This window comes from Ascidiella aspersa, chromosome 7 (genome assembly GCF_963924565.1).
Source record: "Ascidiella aspersa chromosome 7, kaAscAspe10.2, whole genome shotgun sequence".
NCBI lineage: Eukaryota > Metazoa > Chordata > Ascidiacea > Phlebobranchia > Ascidiidae > Ascidiella > Ascidiella aspersa.
In genome coordinates, this window is record NC_139453.1 from 25,629,470 (window position 1) to 25,650,421 (window position 20,952).

At 36.4% G+C, this 20,952-nt stretch overlaps 1 protein-coding gene across 1 annotated transcript; it reads left to right on the forward strand.

Annotated features, from left to right (window-relative positions):
* The first annotated feature begins 251 nt into the window (after positions 1-251).
* On the forward strand, positions 252-19,717 carry LOC146138661 (NACHT, LRR and PYD domains-containing protein 3-like). The gene is made up of 7 exons (XM_083394643.1): positions 252-323; positions 14,906-16,017; positions 18,079-18,130; positions 18,225-18,386; positions 18,881-19,042; positions 19,273-19,434; positions 19,571-19,717. Exons 1-7 carry the CDS (start codon positions 252-254, stop codon positions 19,715-19,717), a joined length of 1,869 nt encoding a protein of 622 aa, XP_083250769.1.
* Positions 19,718-20,952: the final 1,235 nt, after the last annotated feature.

A 20,952-nucleotide genomic window follows, 5' to 3' on the forward strand; every position in this document is an offset into this window, starting at 1 on the left:
TAATGATTATTTAAAACTGCATCTAGATTTTTTAATAACATTTACATTAAAACCTTGTGATCGTTTCTGGAAATAATTGGATTTATTGAGATTGGTTTTGGGCAAGATTTTTCAGACATTTGAGAAAACTGTTTCAATACAAATGCAAAGACATGCTTCATAGTAATTAAATTTGAATTTATCTATACTAATGTCTTTTTTATATATATATATATATATATAGGATGCAATTAAGAGTATAATTTCGCAAAATGTCTTCCAACAATGAAGAACAGTCGGATCTACCTTCAAATGGGGAAAGCACCGAACAGCAGAGTACATCGGTAAGCTTTTCTTTTAATATTTTGGATCTAAGGGCGATTTTTTTTACACTTTTAACAATAAAAAAACATTTTAATTTCATAAAAAAACTTGGGTATCTCGTCGGGAGGCCAAAACTAAATTTAACAAGGTATAAAATATTTTATCTTACCGGCTTGTTGTTGTTTCCTGCTTAGAATTTTTACTAAAGCCTGAACTTTTCTACGTTAATATAATTTTATATAAATAATAAAAGTATAACATTTACTTAATAATTGCTAGTCTATATCGGTCATGTTCAAATGGCGGATCGCGATCCGGTTCCGGATCTTTTCAGCGTTTTGTGCGGATTATCTTCTAATGTAGTCTTGAAAGAATAAACTTTCTACAGTGTTTTCATGTGAATAACAACTGTCAGTTTTGATGAATTTTCTAAAGCATAGAACGAGATTACCAAATGCTATTCTATGTGAGCGTTTGATGATGTCCGTCAGCGACAGAAAGCCCCAATTCGATGCTATTGTAAGACCTAAGGTTTGAAACATGGGTCGGCAACCAACAGCCCCCTGTCCTAATGTAATTCATTCGGCCCGCCGCCTCTTTGACAGCCTAGATACGTTCATTTCAAATAGGCTACTTTTTGACTATTTTAACTACGTAAGTTTGAAAAATTTCCCCGCTTCGAGCGAATCATCTTTCTACGTCCGGCTTATTCACTTTTTGATGCGGCCATTTGGAACTAGATCAGCGCTTCGTTACCGTTAATGGAAAACGCATTCAAAAATATTATACATATATTTTTTAACATTTTGTATTTTCGGCAATGTAATAAAAACTTGCAAGAAATTTAAAAGAAATGTCGGTATTCCCAAAAAAATCGCGATCGCTTCGCTCGCCACGTGCGCCCTCACTTATAGCTTAACAAGCGCTACAAAGATTAACTATTAAAAATATCGCGTTTCTAAAAAAAGTTTTATTACACTTATCATTAGTAGTATGGATGACGAAGTTTGGGCTCGAATTTTAAACCAAACAACGCCTTTTCTCTCGCTTTGTGCCAACACTTTAATGCCTCTTGAAATGTAATTAAAAGCGCTTTTAAGAGAAAAAAATATCCGAGGCCGCCAGATTAAAACTTGTTCTAATATTTTAATAACACAATTCAATTCTTACTCATAATATGCCTCTGAAATGGAGTCTAACCAAAAATATGCGTTAAATTAATTTGAATTTGCAAAATTCTCACTTTAAAATGTTACGTTACGTCTTAGTCATATAAAATAGATTCAATAGTTTAAATTTGTTAAAATAACCTTATTTATTGCCTAAAATAGAAATTCCGCTTTGTGGAGTTTATGAGTTGGTAGTCGAGTACCGGCACTACCACATTGCATCGGGTATCGGCTCCGATCTGTTATTATCAAACATCCCTATCTATGAGTTACATGACGCAACATGCCTAAGTGTGTCAATCGCCGTTGGGCTGAATAGATTAATTAAAAAGGGACCATTTTCCTTTGAAGGAACCATACTGTAACAAAACGGATAAAAGTTCGCGTCCAGAAAATTCGCGTCCATAAAAAAATTATCTACGTAAGTTAAAGTAAAAACTGTAGTTTATTAGTGCCATGACCTGGTGCCCCCTTGATCTGCACTTGGTGATTGTTTAAGCAGCACATTAACGAAAATGCAGGAATTTAGGAAATAACATTAGCGAGGTTGTTTGAATTAGCCTAAACAAGCGTCATTGCATTATAATCAACAACAGCATTGTGTTTTTTTGCCAGTTATTTTCCGTTTTCATACCCGTGAAAAAGTTATTTGGAACTGGTCAGTCCTGCCGCCCAGAGACGGTTTAAAAGACACGTGGCCATGCCCCCCCAAAACTGCATATTTTCCCTTTTTCTAGTATGTAGCCCATAATTTGGTAAAATCGTTTTAGACCAAAGGCGCCGTGCGTTTTATCGCAGTTTTGCAAACTTGAACGATGTAAAGAAGGTTTTTCGGTTGCGCAAACCGGCCTGATTTTTGTAATGCAGCCTTCTTATTGAAAGTAGCACATCGAAACCTAAAACTAATAAAATAAACAAATTGTGATTCTAAAGGTACTTCCTCATGACGCTTCGTTTAGATGTAGCTTAGTGACGTCATCCCTGAAAACACACACACACAAAAAAAACGCAAACAAAATATCCTCCACGCCTGCACTTGGTTGAAAACCTTGTTATTTTACGGACAATTTTTTGCCTGCCCAACTTTGTCCAATAATTGGATTCCATAACGATACGCCCTTCTATTGTCCAATAGTAACACTTTATTCGTTAAATCAGTCAGTCTGGAGTCATTCCAGTGAACTTCATTGGTTGTGAAGTCAATCTACCTTACACTTACCAAAACTAAATTCAATGTTGCGCTAATTGCTGTTAACTGTTTAAGTATGCAGGTATTGCGACTACAGGAAACGACATGTTTCGGTATACTACAAATTTTGCGTATTTCAACTCTTAATGTAGAAGCCTTTTAACACGCCTTTTTCTGGTCTTTAACAATACTAACTTTACTATAATAAGTATATTTGGGATTCTAGCATGAAAAACTTTTCTCTTGCTCTATGGGACAACTAACAAAGTTTAAGAAATTTGGCCTCAGACCTATAAAGAATATTTATAGGCCAGTAAACATAGTAGAAAACTCTAACAAGTTTAAACAGAAGTTTTTCTGTTAATTTATAACTGATCTCCTGTAAAAGATATAAAGACGTTATGCATTTTCGTTATTGGCTACAACATTTAGTATGCATACACTCGAAATTGGTTTCAAATTAAAGAATATACCGCGGGTAACAAAAAAAACTAATTAGACCGATTGAGTTAGCCTAAGTTATGACGTCTTGAAAACGTCGTAAATTGGGTAAAATTGCAATTTATCGTACGCATTTAGCGCTTCTTAATTCAGCTACGTGATTTGTAGTAGGCCTATACCAAAACCTTTCGTTTCCTGTAGTCGAAATACCTTCATATATTTAAACAGGTTAACAGCAATTTGCGCAACTTTGAATTTAATTTTGGTAAATGTAAGGCACGAAAGCTTAACTATTTCATCTATTCACGAACACTTTTTTTCCGCCTTTTAATCATACTTTAATTGTTATATTCGGGCTGGAGGCGCTACAGTTTATGCTGAGCACGCTTACTTTGGTGAAGTTAACCAATATTTTCATCACCAAGATCGTCACCAATCTTTCATCACATCAGAAATCATTCCACTCGGTGAGGCACAACTTCAGAAATCATTGAAACTCGGTGAGGCCGCTTTGTTTTGATTTGCTATAAAACGGAAGCTTGTGCTGGTTGAACCCGTTCTAACGCGGCCTGTTATGGCAGTGGGCGGCTAGGTTCCTAGCTGCGTCACACGCTGCCTCTGCTTTTAAGTTGTAACACCGATCGTTGTCGAAGTGTCCACAAAAATTATAAAACCTCTAACGAATTAAGTGAAGCAATCACGAACAGTTTTAAAACCGTGACCGTATAGCCCAGTGCTTGTCAACATTTGTGGAACAGTACGCACTTTTGCGCCTACTAAAGAACTTGTATACCCCAGCAAAAACTTTGAACTTTTTTTGTTTAGCTTTTGCCATTGTATGAGCTGCGCATCGGACACAAATAAATATGCTAGCAAACCGTTTCAAGCAGCAACTGGCTGAGTTTTAACGCAATACTCAAAAACCATTCAAAAAGCAAACACAAAATGACTAAAAACTAGTAAAACTACATTAATAAGTATAGCAAACATAATAGTACCTACATCGTTTATGACGTTACAGTGCATGACAATTAAAGGTGCGTCATTCCTGTCATCGACTGTTTTGGTACTGCTCATCAATGCTACAAAACAAATTATTATTAAGAGTTCAATATTTAATAATTTTTTAGGGGCCTTGGCCCCTATGACCCCCCTGGCTACGCCTATGGCAGGCACACATCCACTCCTTTGCGACCAATCTCTTTGAAAGTTGCGTGATACTTTTTTTTGTCCACGTCTAAACCAGTGGTTCTTAACCTTTTGTAACCTGTCTAACTCCTATGTTATTCTGCAAGCGTTCGTCGAATCCCAAATTTTCGCTCAGTATTGGTTTCTTCTTCTTAGCACAGTGGTCGGCAAGCTGTGGGCGGCGGACCAAATGTGGGCCGCGAGTTGCTTTTGAATAGCGTAGTGTTATAATGTAGTTGTGAACCGCGTGATAGTCGTACTAAGTACTTTCATTGCACTTTATTTTAAAAATGGTGTGGCATAGAATTTTTAAATTGGCTCAGCTTGGAAAGGCCCACTTGCCAAATGTGGTCCTGGGAGCCAGTCGAACTATATTTTTTGCCAACCTAAACTGTGTGTACCGGTAATTGAAAAAATTTTCGCGGTTCGCGCGTTTATTCGTCGTTTTATAGTATGTTTTACATTATGATATGGCAGTGTTCGCCGTGTAATACATCAAGGTGCCGTGTAATATTTCACCTTAAAATCAAATATCCTAAATCCGCCACTTTTTTGTAGTGGTTTTAGGAAATGGGCCTTCAATAGCTCTGAAAAAAGTACTTTGGGCCGCGACAAAAAAAGTTTGCCGACCACTGTCTTTGCAGCTGAAACTGGGCATATTCAAGTTACGAAGTTGCATTTATATAGGTTAAATTGGTCAAATTTTTAATTTATAACGTTACATGAAACCTTGGCACATAAAAGAGATTTGAATTTAGTTTGAAATATCAGCATTTATGTTTCAGAGGACGTGCTCACCGAACCCTTGAAACTGTTGCGTCGAACCCCAAGGGTTCGATCGAGCCCTGGTTAAGAACCACTGGTCTAAACTAATGCAAACTTTTTAAATCTGGAACAGGTCTGCCTTTATTTATGACTTCAACTTTAGATTGAAAGTTTATTTTTAAAAAATCTCAAAGCTTAGGTACTAAATTTTCCTCAAAATTAGTTGGGACGTCACAATTGAGGCATGCTTCAAATCATAGCTAAATATTTATATTTGCATTATATTGGCCGAAAATTTATTTTCGGAGAGATTTCTAATGCCCCGACACGACGGAGGCTTATATGTAGATAAGCTTTTAAGGGTTTAGAAGTCTATTTACCCAGTGGCATTAAGTTGGGGGTACAAATTGCAAACAAAATATGACGTCATCGTAAAATTAGTCTTAGCTCTGTACTCCTCTCTAGTGGCGGCAATATTTCCTAAAAAGAATGTGGTTGAAACGGCACCGGTTATGCAGACTGTCTCGCGTTAATACGCGATAAAGGGAAACAGATTTCGCCAAGGGAGTACATTCTGCTTTAAGAACGCCAGACTCAAGTATGGCAATACTTACAGCCGAAACCTAAACATCTTTCCTGCCATCCGCTATTTTATGCAATTATGAAAACTGTTCATTATGATTTTAAAAGCCTTCAGATTTGTGTATTTTTATTTTTATCATTACTACACTAGGCAAACCACAATATAATTAATTCTTTGAAATGTATCACGTCTCTCTAAAATACACGAACTACGGTATGTAGCGGCTACGGTATGTTATGGATTGTACACTAAAAGCTAACATTGTATAACCTTGTAGCCGTAGTATGATTTAGCTCGTTGCGCCATTCTATAAGATTTACAAAATTCAGCATTGTATCTCATGCGACCCTTTGTAACAAACTTGCCCATTCTGGTTAGAATGTTTAATTAAGGCAATAGGTGGAAAATGGTTTTTAAATGTAAAATCATTTTTTCAAATGAAATATCAGCATAATATGTCAATTGCAGTCTTGCGATTTTAGAAAAATTAATTTTGAAATAAAATTAAAATTTATCAGCGTCGATCATCCATTATGTCACAGTTGGGCGCACAAGCGTATGACGTGTATATCGCAGCTGCAGGCTGGGGGAGTAGTTTCTACTGCTCTGCTGCGGTAGGAAATAATCTCTGGTTGGCTGCATTATTTAACTGGTGTCTTGCCGCCCTAAACAGACACCGCGTAAAGCAATCTGATTTCTGTTTATTGTCGCGTACAAACTGCAGTGATGGGGTTCTAGTAATCTCCAATGCAGACAGGGAACGAAAATACGTGGTGAATAGTGAAACATACCAAACGAAAGGAAGGCTACGCTTATTCGGAACCGGAACCTTTTACGCGCTTGCGATTACACAACAACGTTTATTTATTGCTACACTGCCATGAAAACATAATTATTCGCAAGAATTAAAAAAATGTAAAATTTTGAACTTTAAATGAAAAATTTATTTACACAAAACCTGCAAAATTTTTCGCTTGTGATGGTAGAAAATATTGGGCAAATATAAAACGAATTTAGTCTTTGAATATAACGCCACAAATGTTTTGTGGTCCTAGAAATTTCGTTAGGCACCGACAGGTTTAACACCGAAACCTGGTAGAAATCAGCCCACGTAATAAACAAGTCCTATCGAAACAGAACCTATCTAAGTGGTTAAGCTTGTGATTTAGTTTTAAAATAACTAAATTAGTTTGCCGCAATCTTACAAATAAAACCTGCACTAAATATTTTATAAATATACAGAGCAGAATAATTTAACTTTTAACCAAATAACAAACTTCAAAGAAAATTACAATCTTCATTACCAAGATTTACATTTAAAACGCAAAGTCTTGGCATAAGTTATCTCAAAAGTCGAATATTGGACAAGATCAAATATAAGTATCAGTGTGTAGTGCAACTTTAACATTGTGTACAGCTTTAGACTACAATTTCGCTAGCCATAATGGGTTAAAAGGAAAAAGATGCGAAGGCTGTTTCGCGCTAATAAGAAACAAAGGGGCACTTTGATTGCAGCGAAACAGATTACGTCAAAGCGTTGTATTTTGCTTTAAAACGCCAAAATCCAGTATGCCAAACAAATACGCAGACAAACCTAAACGTCTTCCTGGCCATCAGATGTTAATATGCCATTATGAAAAATGTATAATATGTTTCCATAGGCCTTTAGATTTCGCAGTATAACCAGTTGTTTGGAATGTAAAACGTCACCTTGAAATTGTGTGCGCAAAATTTTTATTTGAATAAACAAATACGGAATACGATAAAAAACAGTCTAATAAATTCTAGACTAAAATCTTACAGTTTTAAGAAGGATATGTAATTTTTGAAACTTTGCAAAAATATTTTGACTATAATTGTAAAACCAATCATCTATTTATACAATGAAGATGATAAAATGATTTTATTATCACAAGTGAACAAAACAAAATCGGTCATGGAATACTATTTACTAGCGTGGCAATATTTTGTACATATCCGATGATAAAAAAGTTGTGACGTTAAGTTATTTGAAGCTCTCTACGCCTACCTAGCGACAGTAATATCTAGCAATATATCTCCCGTTTTTAGTGTCGCCAATATGCTATTTATATAAATCAAATCGCTATTAAACCATAAAAATGATACTACGAATCCCTTTTTTGTTTTTCATTGGTTAACAATCCAACAATCGGGTGGTTTTATGGCAAATTAACACAAAAAGTTGATTAATAAGAGAGTGTTAATTGGTCGTAATTCGAATTTAGACCAGCAAAATGATCAAGAAGCTTGTAGATTTTTGTGGTTTGGGCCCAAGGGTTGGGTTTTTTTTGAAGGGTGGGTAAAAGAAAATTAAAAATACTGTTTGGTTAATGAAATATTTACTCCTGAGTGGAGACTGTTTTTGTTGATTGTTTCAGGTGCATCAAACATATAGTTTTTCAATTGATTGTAGCTTTTTTATTAATAGGGAAAAATATGTTTTTTTATTTGGTTTGAGGGCAAGGAGGAGAGTGGGATAAAACAATAAGCGTTTTTTGTTGAAAATATATTTGCATTTACGTCGGAACGGATGGCAGAGAATTTTCGGCCCATATCTGTTTTTGCTTACAGAAACAAGTCAAGAAAAAGTTTTGGGATTTGTAGATGTCCACCAAAAGTTCTTATGCATCTGTAAAGTCATAGGCGAAGGCAAGACATTTTTCGGCCAAGAGAATGTAGCCTGCAACTTAATATAAACCGTAAAACGAGTAAACCAAAGTGTAATATATAATATTACAAAAATTAACCTGGTAAATAACCTTGTTTATAATGACCCAATTATTAAACCACCCATGAAAATAAGACCCTGAAAAATATCCCCTGACAAAATATAGAACAACCGCAACCCTGTCAAGTTACATGGGCCGAAAATTTTTTTCCGGGACATATCTTGTTTTTGCCGTTGTTTTTTTTTGGTTTCATATGGTTTGCTATGGTTTGCTATGGCACGTTTTCCGATTTTTGTCCAAAGCATTGTAGAAAAAGTGAACATCGTAGAACTTTCAAATTTTTAGACATGGCGTAGAGTGGTATGAAGGTGCGATGTAGAGGTCTATGAGGCTGCACCCCTAGGCACCTCCAATTGGGGGACAAAAAACTAAAGCGTTACGTCACCGTTTTAGTTCATAACAGCTATCTACTACTATCTAGCGGCAGAAAAACTTTAACACAGAATGCTTTCATATCACTTACTTTATTCAGCTCGCGTCGCGACGAGGCGGCTACTGACATCCCTGCTGTGCCTCATTGTCCTGCGCGTGCAACGTTTTTGTTCGAAGTGGCTTGACTAGTAAAACTAGGCGCATGCGACTTGCCTTTCATAAAGAGGCCTCTCTAAGTAAAAAAACCTATTGGTCTTACAACACAAAGTGTTTTACCACCGCAAATTTAAATGCGAATCCTTGAGGCAGTGGACACATCTCTGTTAGCACCTGTTGTAATTATTGTACCATTCAAACATATCAACACCAGGCCTAAACAAATATAATTATACAAGGGCCGCAACAACTTTAACGCATTCTTAACGACGACGTTACAAAGCTACTTCATAACATGGCGTCATAAATAAATAAATATTGCGTTTATTGGATTTAAATTGGCAAAACTTTCAATACAAAAGGTGGCTAATTAGGCACATAAACGTGTTTGCATATTGCTCAAAACTACAGATTTGATCTCTGTTTCAACAGTGATTGCTCAGACCAAGGCATGGTAAAAATTTACCCAGTAAATTTGGAAAAATTATAGCAAACCATAGACGTTAAATCATTTATAGAGAATGAAAATATTGGCTTTTTAAACATGCTAGCTGACCAAAATGTAATAACATGGCCGTAAGCATTATCTACGTAAATTTTTATTGATTAAATATATTTTTCGATCATTTCCCAAAATCTACGCCATATTTAAACCCCTTTCGCTTCAAAGCCATAAGTTATTATATTATTATACATAACTTAAAATTGTGTATTGATATGTTGGAATGAAGCAACATACGAAACAGGTGCAAATGGCAGATATTCTCCAAATATATTTTTCAAATATTCTCCAAATCTTATTTCATTTTATTGTCGCGGTAATACACAAAGAGCCAAGGCCGTGAATAAACTTTCACCCACCGTACAATTAACGCAGGGAAGCATTGCCAGTAGGGGAAGCAGAATATCTGCGACACATTTATAATGCTTGCTTTAAATGCGGAGTCAGCGTTTTTTCGGGCGACCAATTACTTTGCGATAAGCTTCGTCTAATAATCAAGTGTCAATAGGGTGTATTTACCGCCGCAAATTTAAATGCGAAATCTTGAGGCAGTGTACATCTCTCTGTTAGCTCCTGTTGTGCATGTTGCTCCAACCAACATACCAACATCAGGCCTAAACTACTAGCAAAACTTTCGATTTAATAGTTTGCGTATTAGGCACATAAGTGTTTTTCATATTGTTTGAAACTACAGATTTTAAGCCTGTTTTAATAGTGATTGCTCGACCTAGCCATGGTAAAAATTTTACCGAGTAAAAGTTTGCAAAAGTATAGCAAACCATAGGCGTTAAACCATTTTAAGTCTTTAAGAGAATGATAATATTTGCTTTTCAAACACGTAAGCTGGTCAAAATGTAATAAAATGGCCATACGCATTATCTATACGTAAATTCTATTTATCAAATATATGTTTCGATCATTCCCCAAAATCTACGCCATGTTTGAACTCCTTTCACATCAAAGGCATAAGTTAAGTGTGGAAATTTTCGGCCCATATCTGTTTTTGCTTGCAGAAACAAGTTAAGGAAAATAAAAAACAAAATATAAAATGTATAATATAAAATACACAATACAAAATACAAAATATTAAAAAATAAAAACACTAAAATAAAAAAATAAATAAATAAAAAATAAAATAAAAAAATGAGAAATAAAAAATAAAATAAACACTAAGCCCTGAAAATATGCCCCCTGATAAAATATACAACAACCGCACCCCCGTCTAGTTTTTGCCCGGAAATGTTTTAGACCGATTTTTGTCGGAAGCTTGATGTAAAAGTATACATCGTAGAACCTTTAAAGTTTAAAACATGGCTTAGAGTGGTATGAAGGTGGGATGTCGAGGTTTATGAGGCTGCACACCCACTGGCCGTTGATTGGGGGGCAAAAACCTGAAATATTGCGTTTTAGCTCTCTGTAGCTAACGACTGCCATCTAGCAGCAGAAAACCTCCATACAGAATTCGTTCATATTCGCTTGCTTTGCCCAGCTCGTGAAGTGACGAAGCGACAAGACGCCTGCTGCTATTAATTGTCCCGCGCGTAAGACTTTCATTGTGACTCGTCCAAAACTGGGCGCGTGCGACTTGCATTTTAAAAAGAGGCTTTTCTTTAAAAAAATTATTCAATGCTCTTAAAAAACAACATGTTTTACCGCCGCAAATTTAAATGCGAAATCTTGTGGCAATGTACACCTCTCTATTTGCACCTGTTTTGCATGTTACTCCAATCCAACATATCAACACCAGGCCTACACAACTTAAAATTGTGTGCTGATATGTTGGAATAGGGTAACTCTAAATCGTCTTTCATTTTATTGTCGCGGTAATACACAAAGAGGTGAGGCCGTGAATAAACTTTCACCCACCGTGCAATTACCGCAGGGAAGAAAGCATTGCGAGTAGGGATGTGTAAAGCAGAATGTCGGCGACACATTTATAATGCTTGCTTTAAATGCGGCGTCAGCGTTTTTTCGGGCGACCAATACTTCGCGATAAGCTTCGCCCCATAATCAAGTGTCAATAGGGTCTTATTGGGTGAGCGAGCGTCTAGCGCTGGGGTGGGCATTTAGTTTGTTACTGCAGGACACACGAGAAACATCAAATGTTGTGGTAGAGTCACCTCTAATTGGGGAACAAAAACAATGACGTCATCGTTTTAGTCCTTTACAGCTATTTACTCCTATCTATAGCGGCAGAAAAACTTTAACAGAGTATGCGTTCATATCACTTGCTTTATTTAGCTCGCAAAACGACGGCGGCTGGCATCCTGCTGTGCTTCATCATCCCACAGCAAAATAACTTATTGCTCTTACCGAACAGCATGTTTTACTGTCTCAAATTTAAATGCGAAACCTTAGGGCAGTGTACACCTTTCCGTTTGCACCTGTTTCGTATCTTACTTCAATCAAACATATCAACACCAGGCCTGCACGACTTAAAATTGTACAAGGGCGCAGCGAGCAAACTACTCAAGTTTATTGCATTTTCAGCGACGACGTTACGCAGTCACGTCATAATCTGGTGCCTTACAAAAATAAGTCTTAAGAACACTGCGTTTATTTGGTTTAAATTTGCCGAATTTTTGATTTAAAAGGTGGCGTAATAGGCACATAAAAGAGGTTTGGATATTGCTAGAAACAAAAGATTTACACTCTCTTTTAAAAGTGATTGCATGGACCAATGCATGGTAAAAATTTACCGAATAAAATTGGCAAAAATGAAGCAAAATGATAGGTGGTAAACCGTTTTAAGAGAACGATTATCAGAGTGGCTTTTTAAATATGTTAGCTGGCCAAAATTTAATAACATGGCCGTACGCAATATCTACGCAAATTCTATTTAACAAATATATTTTTCGATCATTTCCCAATTACCTCGCCGTACTTCAATTTATTTTTGCGGTAATGCATAAAGAGGCAAGGCCATGTATTAAAGTTTCACCAATCGTAGAAAACAGGGAGGCATTGCGAAAGGCTTTATTTATTATATGACGTTGGGGGGGTTAAGCGGCACAGATTAAATGAATAAATAAAATATTTTAATTTCAAAATGATTCTGAAATTAGTTTTGCATAGTTTTTACCAAACTAACGTATTTATAAATAAATCCCTGGCAACTACCCTTTTCGCTTCTAAGCCATAAATTAGAGCGGAAAGTTTTCGGCCCATATCTGTTTTTGCTTGCAGAAACAAGTTAAGGAAACTATAGAACATGCAACGCATATGCTGAATCACAAAGTGCAAATAATAGTATTTAGCAATAACTCTGTTAAGTAACGCTATTTTTAACGACCCACTACCCCCCTCCCCCCACACAAAAAATAGAAATAAGCACTAAACCGTGAAAATATATCCTCCCAAAAATTGTACAACAACCGCAACCCCGTCTAGTTTTTTTTACAGTCAATTTTTTTGTGGCTTACTTTGACAACGAAAACAACTTAGTTGGCACATGCAATTTCACAACTGTTAGATAGCCTTTGAAAGTTGTTTCTAATATAAAATTTTTTTACACAAGAATTAAGGGGTGAATGAACTTTGCACGCGCGGGACAAAAAAACGTAACAGAAAGCCAGCCGCTTCGCGACCTGAATAAAGCAAGCGATATGAACGAAATATGTATTGAAGATTTTCTGCCGCTAGAAAGGAGTATATATATAAAGAAAGGAGTATATAACTGTAAAAGAACTAAAACGATGATGTCACAGTATTGACTTTTGTCCCCCAATTAGAGGCGCATAGGGGTGGAAGACAAAATTGTTAAATATTTTTTATTTATAAAGACAAATTATAGGTTTGCTTTGCAGCAACATGTTGACAAAGACCACTGGCAACCTATCTTGTAAAGTTCACAATGTCCAACTAATAACGCGCAACTTCGAGCCACATGCGCTTTTGCCTGCTAAAGCACTGAAACAGAAAACACAACATTTGGAGAATATGGACACTGACAAATACGACCCGTTGAAAGAATATAGATTAACTAGGGAATACCCCTGGTAAAATATAGCGGAACCGCACTATACCCCCTGGTATAATATAGTAGAACCGCAGTCGCACTATACCCCTTTGATATAATATAGTAGAACCGCGCTGTACCCCCCAGGTAAAATATACAAAAACCGCACACCCTGTCTAGTTCTATGTTTGGTTTTGCACTGGCAACCAGGGCTACAGAGTCGGTTAAAAACAATCCGAGTCCGACTCCGGCCAAATGTACAATTTCATGGGGTCCCGAGTCCGGCTCAGACTCTACAGCAGTGGTTATTAAACTTTTATTTATTTCGCAGCACAAATTAACAGAACAACAATATAGTAACTTTACTATATGCTATCTCTCCAGTGTGAATAACAGGTGTTGTTAGTGTGCAACACTTCAAAAAATTCAGTTGAGGAATGAGATATGTATGAGTAAAGAAGAAAATAAGTGATATACAATTCTGACATTGTATAGTAGGGGTTATTTTCGTGACGTCATACTGACGCTTGCCATGTCAAATATGTATCTTCCTAAGGGTTTTTCAAAGCGACGCTATGCTCAAATAGTAAGATAGGAAATCAAAAAATTGAACAAAATTGGCCTTTTGTAGTAGGTGTGGTAGATCCATACCGCTAATCTATACAAAGTATGAAATCACTCAGAATTGTGTTTCAAAAGTATAACACCAATGATTAGAATGCGACAAGCAGGCATGATATGATTAGTTTCGTATGCTATACACTTTTAGCGTACCAGAAGGCTATAGTCAAGTTATGGACTGATCTCAATTAAAGGAAAACATGTCGTTAAACGAGGCATATCCAAACCACTTATTTAAAACTGTATTTTTAAGAATAATTTGTTCAGACACATTTTTCATTGCTGAATATTTGTTTTTCCAATATATAACAGTCCTGAAAAAGCCTAATATCTGACGCCTACATATTAATACAAATATAAAAAAGAAATTCGTTACTTAAAAGGCATAGGAGTTTATAACTGTCACCAAAGCATTACATTGTAATGTTCTATGCGTTGTAGATGAAACATTACGACAATCACTGAAGGAAAACATTGATGTTGTCTTTGGATCGCAAAGAATCGAACCGGTTCTGCTCGATGTTATTCAAACAAAACAAAAAACTCAAGAAAAATTCGGCATCAGTGGGGGTTTATTACGTCACAAACACGTTACTAGTGACGCAACATTCCTTACCGTCGAAAATATATTTCCTTCTGCAAAGCGAAACGCCGAAACGCAGTCGGAATTGGAATGCAACAACCAACCTGCAAAACGTAAATTTATCCAAAAACATGGCAACGTTGTGGGTGTGGTTGGTATTGCTGGAATTGGCAAATCTACTTTTGGAAAGCAATTCTTACAGCACATTAAGAGCACACGTGAGACGAATGGCGACTGTTATCTATTTCTTATCTTTCTTCGTGATTTCGACTTCAGCATCCCCATCTCCATTCTCCAGCTCCTGCTCCGATCTGCTCTTCCTTAGTGGGAATATAGTCCTAAAAGTGACGCGCAACTTCTAAAACGTATCAGTAAATCGCCCAATACTTACATTGTGTTTGATGGTTTGGATGAAGCACGACTTCCAAATCTTTCCGAAGCTCCATCTGCTATCGGCTTGTTCGATAAGGCGACTCCTGACATAATCTTCAAGAATATTCAAAACGGTCGTGTGCTTTCTGATGCTCACAAGATGCTCATATCACGACCAGGATCGTATGACGACCTCTATCATCTGTGCAAACCTATCTTCACAGGCTGTGTAGTTGGGTTGGGTGAAGAATCTAAAGATTTGCTGATTCGCAGAAATTTATCAAACGAAGAGGAGTGTAATAAGGTTTTAAATGCTTTGGAGAAAAATCCTTCGGCCAATAGCTTGTGTTTTATTCCAGTGTTTACCAACTTAGTGGTGTCATACGCTCAGCATTGTGATTCGGATATGGAAGGTTTCTCCATTACAGATATATTTACTACCTTTGTTATTCGCTGCTTTGAATATTCACACTCAGTTCTGGATCCAAATGATCTGCTTAAGCTTTCACAACTAGCATTAAATGGTATGCTTAAGAACGAGCTCGTTTTTCAATTTAGAGATCTGATAAGTTGCGGAGTGAACGCTAAGGCTTGGGAAGAATTCATCAATCTTCAATGGAAATTCAGCGATTTAAATTCTAAGATTCTAGAAGGCAATAAGAGCTACTTCTTCTCCCATCTTCTATGGCAGGAATTCTTTACTTCTTTGCACTTAATGTTTGTCACAGAGATGGACGGATTTATAGGAAACCTTGATGTTTTAGAGGAGAAAGAGTGGGAGATGGTTTTGCGCTTCCTCTTCGGCCTCATCAATCCAACAGTCCTCGACAAACTCACATCTCTCATTCCTTCATTGGAAACATGTGATTTCGAAACAAAGAAAATCGTGCTGATGGATATGTTCACCAGAAAGATAGCCGAATGTGATTGGGAATGTTTCTCAGATTACCCAGTGCACCATGAAGCTCGTTTTGATTCCGAATCTTCAGTTGTTCTTGGCGAATTTGGATCTCGTGAAGACAATGATTCACTTTTTACACTTTGCAGTTTAGCTCACGAATACAGGTGTGGTGAATTCACTAACTACCGTGCCAGTTTTCTCCCAGATAAAATTTTAATCTCGGGTGTAATTCTTCCGAATCACGTGACAAGTCTTTGTTACGTGTTACGTGCAACTGACAGGCAAATATCGATCAATATTGGGATTTATATGAAACGAGCAACTTTAACGGAAAATGGATTACGTCATTTTTTTGACGAAATATCAACAACACGTCATCAGGTTAATACGTTTTACATCCTTGTTTTTGTTGTTTATGGAACATTTTATTCTTGTTTATTCTAGGTGATCAAGTGTCACATTGAAAACACTAAGATAACATCTCACGAAATCGACAAAATTGTTTCTCATGTTTCACATATGAAAGAAGTTGTGTTTGTGTCATGCGAACTATCATGTGAAAGCATCAGAAAAATACTGGAATCTATCAAACTACGGACAAATTCAGTACGTCTAGCCAAAGAATTACATTACAAATTATATTTTTCGTATTTGTATGATATTATTATATTGTTTGTGATACCCGGGATTTTTAAATATATGTTAAGGAAGGTTGTGATAATCATTCGTTTCTTTGTTGTTTTCTAAATAACGACGAAAATATGCAGGATATTGCAATACCTTAGCAAGACAAGAGAAACTATTGGTTAGGTTGTTATATATTTTGTCGGCTTGTATATATTTTAATTTGTTAGCCTTGTATCGTTAATTTGTCAGTGCCAGCGGACCGGTATAATAGCTTCATTTACAAGGGTTAATTTTAAACATTTCTCATTAGTGTTGTGGTTTAGGGTTCATATAGTGCTTGATACAATTTAGCATGGCTTGTTTTTGCAAGCAAATTACTATTTCACAAAAAGAATAATTTTTTATTTTTTTATCCCTCTTCCTAAATAACCATCCCGGACCTCTGCATCTCGCCAAAGAAATACAACTTGTATAAAAAAACATATTTTAATTTGGATCTCCTGTTCAAAAAACTTACTTAAGCCTTAAGACCGAAATAAGAACAACATCAACATCGGAATAAAACGCAGTTCGAAATAAGCCAAAATAGAACTAAAACCTAATAGTCGTAATACCGTCTAAATCGGAATAAGTCTTAAATACGTCGTAATGAGACCTCAATGACAATATTCAGGCCTATGCAACTTTTTACCTGACCCCGAACCCCACCCCTAACTACATTACTAACTCCCCTAATAATTTAAACACAAACTCAATCTGTAACACCAAAACATGGGCGTCCAAACGTCGACACAAAAACGTTCGATGCCTGACCGACAAACCCTGATCGTCCCATACCATCTCCATACAGTTTCAGGTGCTATTTTGGCAATTTAGGCCTTATTACGATTAATGAACGTATTCCAACTAGTTCACATCTTATTCTGTCGTAGATATATATTAAAAACATAACTTTGATCTCCAACCTAACAAAAAAACAACCCCTATCACAAACTGCCCCTCGGTCAAAAAATCTCATAACACCCATGCGGAAAATAAAATAATGATAAATATTTTGAATCTCTCCTTGAAAATAAATCATCGGTCAGTAAAATACAAACTATTATTGTAGTACAGGGGTTTACAACCGGTCAAAGATAAAAAGCCGCATTTTTTATACAAAGAACCACACCTTACACATTTACAGAAATGAATGTAACTTCATTTTTTCTTTCTTAGTTACATACAGCGTAACTTTGCTTCGCTTTGAACTTATTATAAATGTTTCCCACTATCCAATATTGCGTATAGGCTACCTAAGTCAATTATTTATTCACAGTTGCATAGTACTCTATTGTTTCTTCACAGTTAAAGCCATTTGGGAAATGTATACAATGCAAGCATTTTTACATAAAATGAATGTTAAAGTAGTTAACAACATTAACTTTCAGACGATTAGCGCATCCAAATTTTGTGTCTTGGCTTTTGGGTCAGATGTGTCTATTGCAGTTTTCCATATTTTTTCTGTAATTTTGTCTACTTTACCTGTAGGTTTAATTTTGTGTCACCAGGGTACTTCGAGTTATAAACCATATGCGATCAATACGTTTTTGTCGCAGATTTGTGCTCCCCTTCAGTTTTCCAAGTGGTTTAGAAGGCGGCTCCCGCACTGTAATCTATACTTGACTTGACCACCTGGAAGCCGCATGCTTTTTGCGAGTCGCTTGTTGGCCAGCCCTTAATTAACACAACGTACTTTTTACAGATCAAATCAGTAAATTTGAGCCGAAACAAGATCGGGTCACGTGGCTTTGAGATCATTGCACAAGTTGTTCATAAAATCGAGCGACTTTGGTTGGACGATTGCGACATGAAAGACGACGATTTGTCAAAGCTGAGCAGTGCCATCACAAACCTGCAACATCCCGTACGTGAGAATGTTTAACGATTGCAAAATTCACGTTAAATTGTTCTTATTTACGAAAACTAAGATATCAGATAAAATGTGCAGCATATTTATTTCTTAGCTTACATTTGGTCTGCCTTGGACTCTACCGTTTCTAAATTTCATCAAGTCATTTTTTTAAATTTTTTTAAAACTTAAGTCCCAAAATTACTAGTATCCACTAAGGTTTTCTTTCTAATAGCTCTTGAGGTAATTTTTAAATGACTAACAGTTTGTTTTGTATTTACTATATAACATCCATAAAAAGTTATATTTTGACCGACCTCATTTAAAGGTTCCTTAAGTCGCTTATCTCCTCCTTGGTGAGCCTGCCTAGAAATTTTGCCTGTTTTCGGCCTGCTTTAATAAAACAGGAATGATTAAGTCATAATTTTTATTTCTGTTTTATAGAAAGAAAGGCGAAAAATCATAAGGAATTTTACTTTATACTTCTTTATACTTCTTTGCAAATTTAGATTTCGTGGTTGATATTGAATGACAACTCCTTTGGGTCACGTGGTTTGAAATCCCTTTCCGGTTGCGTCAGCAACATTGAAATTTTGTGTCTTGGTAAATGCGGAATTGTTGGACTTGATTTGGAAGATCTTACCAAAGCAATCGTCAAATTAGAGAAGCCGGTAAACATTGTCTTACATTTTTAACTTTTAATTTTTGCTATCATACGTTTAATAGTGCTATCATACGTTCATTTTACTGAAATTACTTTAAATAACTACATTTTATAACGACATAAAATTTAATTATCTAGGGTTATCATACGGTTTTTACATTTTTTAAAATTAAAATTCGTTTATAATTATTACAAAATTACAACTACATAAAATGTAATTATCTTTTTCGTTTTAAGATGCGTATGTTTGGTTTGTCTGGAAACGAAATTGGTTTAAGAGGTATTGAGTTCGTTTCGACTTGTGCACACAATATTGAGGATCTACGGCTTTACAATTGCGACATCACAGGCTCTGGATTAAAATATTTGACGAACGCGATTGCAAAACTAAAGAGGCCGGTGAGTTTATTATCTAAATTTATATTAAATAAATGGTGCAGCAAAGTTTATTTTTTAAACGTGATGACCATCTTTTCTGAGCAACATTTTGTGCATAACTTGAGCCGAGGAAAATAAATATTAAAATGTTTTGCAGATGAAGGTACTGGATGTTGGTAACAACCCACTTGGAGATGAAGAAGGCGAACTACTGGCCTCATGCGCTCATAACATTCAGGTTTTGTATTGTGATGATTGTGGGATATCGAATGACGTCATGCAAAACATCATATTACCCCTTTAAGCTGTGGTACGTCACTTTACACATCATGGCGCTTATTTGACTTCTTATCTGCGAATTTGTTTTATTTAAGGCTCAAGAACCAGAAATCTCAGACAGTATTTGAAAATGGAAAAAGTGCGATATAGTGTGATTCATGAACAGACTACTACGCCCCCAAGTGACTGAAAACCCCCAATTTGTCGCACGAAAATAAACACGAACAGCTTTCCAGCCTTTCCTGGAAAATATAATGGCTGTATAAATATATATAACAATATTTTGGTTTCTGACACCGTTGCGATCAGGTGGGGAGTGAGACAAGGCGACCTGCTAAGTCTCACTTTCTTGCCGGTCGGCATTGACTTCATTTTAAAAATCTCCGGGAAAATAACGCATTTTTTCCCCACACATCCCCTATTCGTAAATCAACCAGGCTTGCCGCATACGCGGACGGCGTTACCTTACTCTTTTTACACCCCACTATAACTACCAGCACTTTTCGCAACCCTATTTAAATTTGAAAATATAACGGATTCCACTAAAAGAAAGCAATACTCGGTTTGTTCCCCCTCATAAAAACGTCCCTCGGGGAAACTGAATATCACTATATCCACTTATTATCCTAATGGGTGACCCAACCCAAATTGAACTGACAGGGCAACAATTATGCACAAAGCTCCAGCAAGATCTTGCGAATTGAACATTTACCTAACCTTTGACAGAAAAGCAATCAATTGTAAAACCTTCCTTTCAAACGTTTTCCGCTTCCAAAAAAATTATGTTATAGGTCCCTGTAACTCAACTGGGAACCTAAACATCTCGGAGGCAAGTCGTCCCATGGTGGTTACTCGGTCGCCAACTTTAACTTTCTCGATGTCCATTTAAAACGTATAATCAGCTCCTTTTTATCATCAAACCTTATACACTCCTTCATAAACCCAATTGCAGATAATCGAGCTTCGCTTAATAATCCTGCTACCCTGTAAATACAACCTTAGAGTACGAAACTCCCTCCCCAGCACACCCCACCATATTTCCAACATAATACTGTAAAAAAAAATTGAACGTAATAAATAAATATGACCAATGCTAACTGAAATTACTTGCCTTAAATTCATACCCTATACCTCCGCCTTGCAACCGCGCAACTAAACTCCTAACCTAATAACAGCCCACCATGCGTTGTTGGCAATAGCCTACTATTGTGGTTGTTAACGTCGTCTTCTGTCATAAGAACTGTTGTGTCCATTCCAACA

Excerpts from the sequence above, each read along its gene's own strand:
- LOC146138661 (XM_083394643.1), top strand. The coding sequence starts at position 252 with ATGTCTTCCAACAATGAAGAACAGTCGGATCTACCTTCAAATGGGGAA. Across the intron at positions 19,043-19,272 it reads TCGTCAAATTAGAGAAGCCG|ATGCGTATGTTTGGTTTGTC; the intron begins GTAAACATTGTC and ends TTTCGTTTTAAG. Across the intron at positions 19,435-19,570 it reads TTGCAAAACTAAAGAGGCCG|ATGAAGGTACTGGATGTTGG; the intron begins GTGAGTTTATTA and ends AATGTTTTGCAG.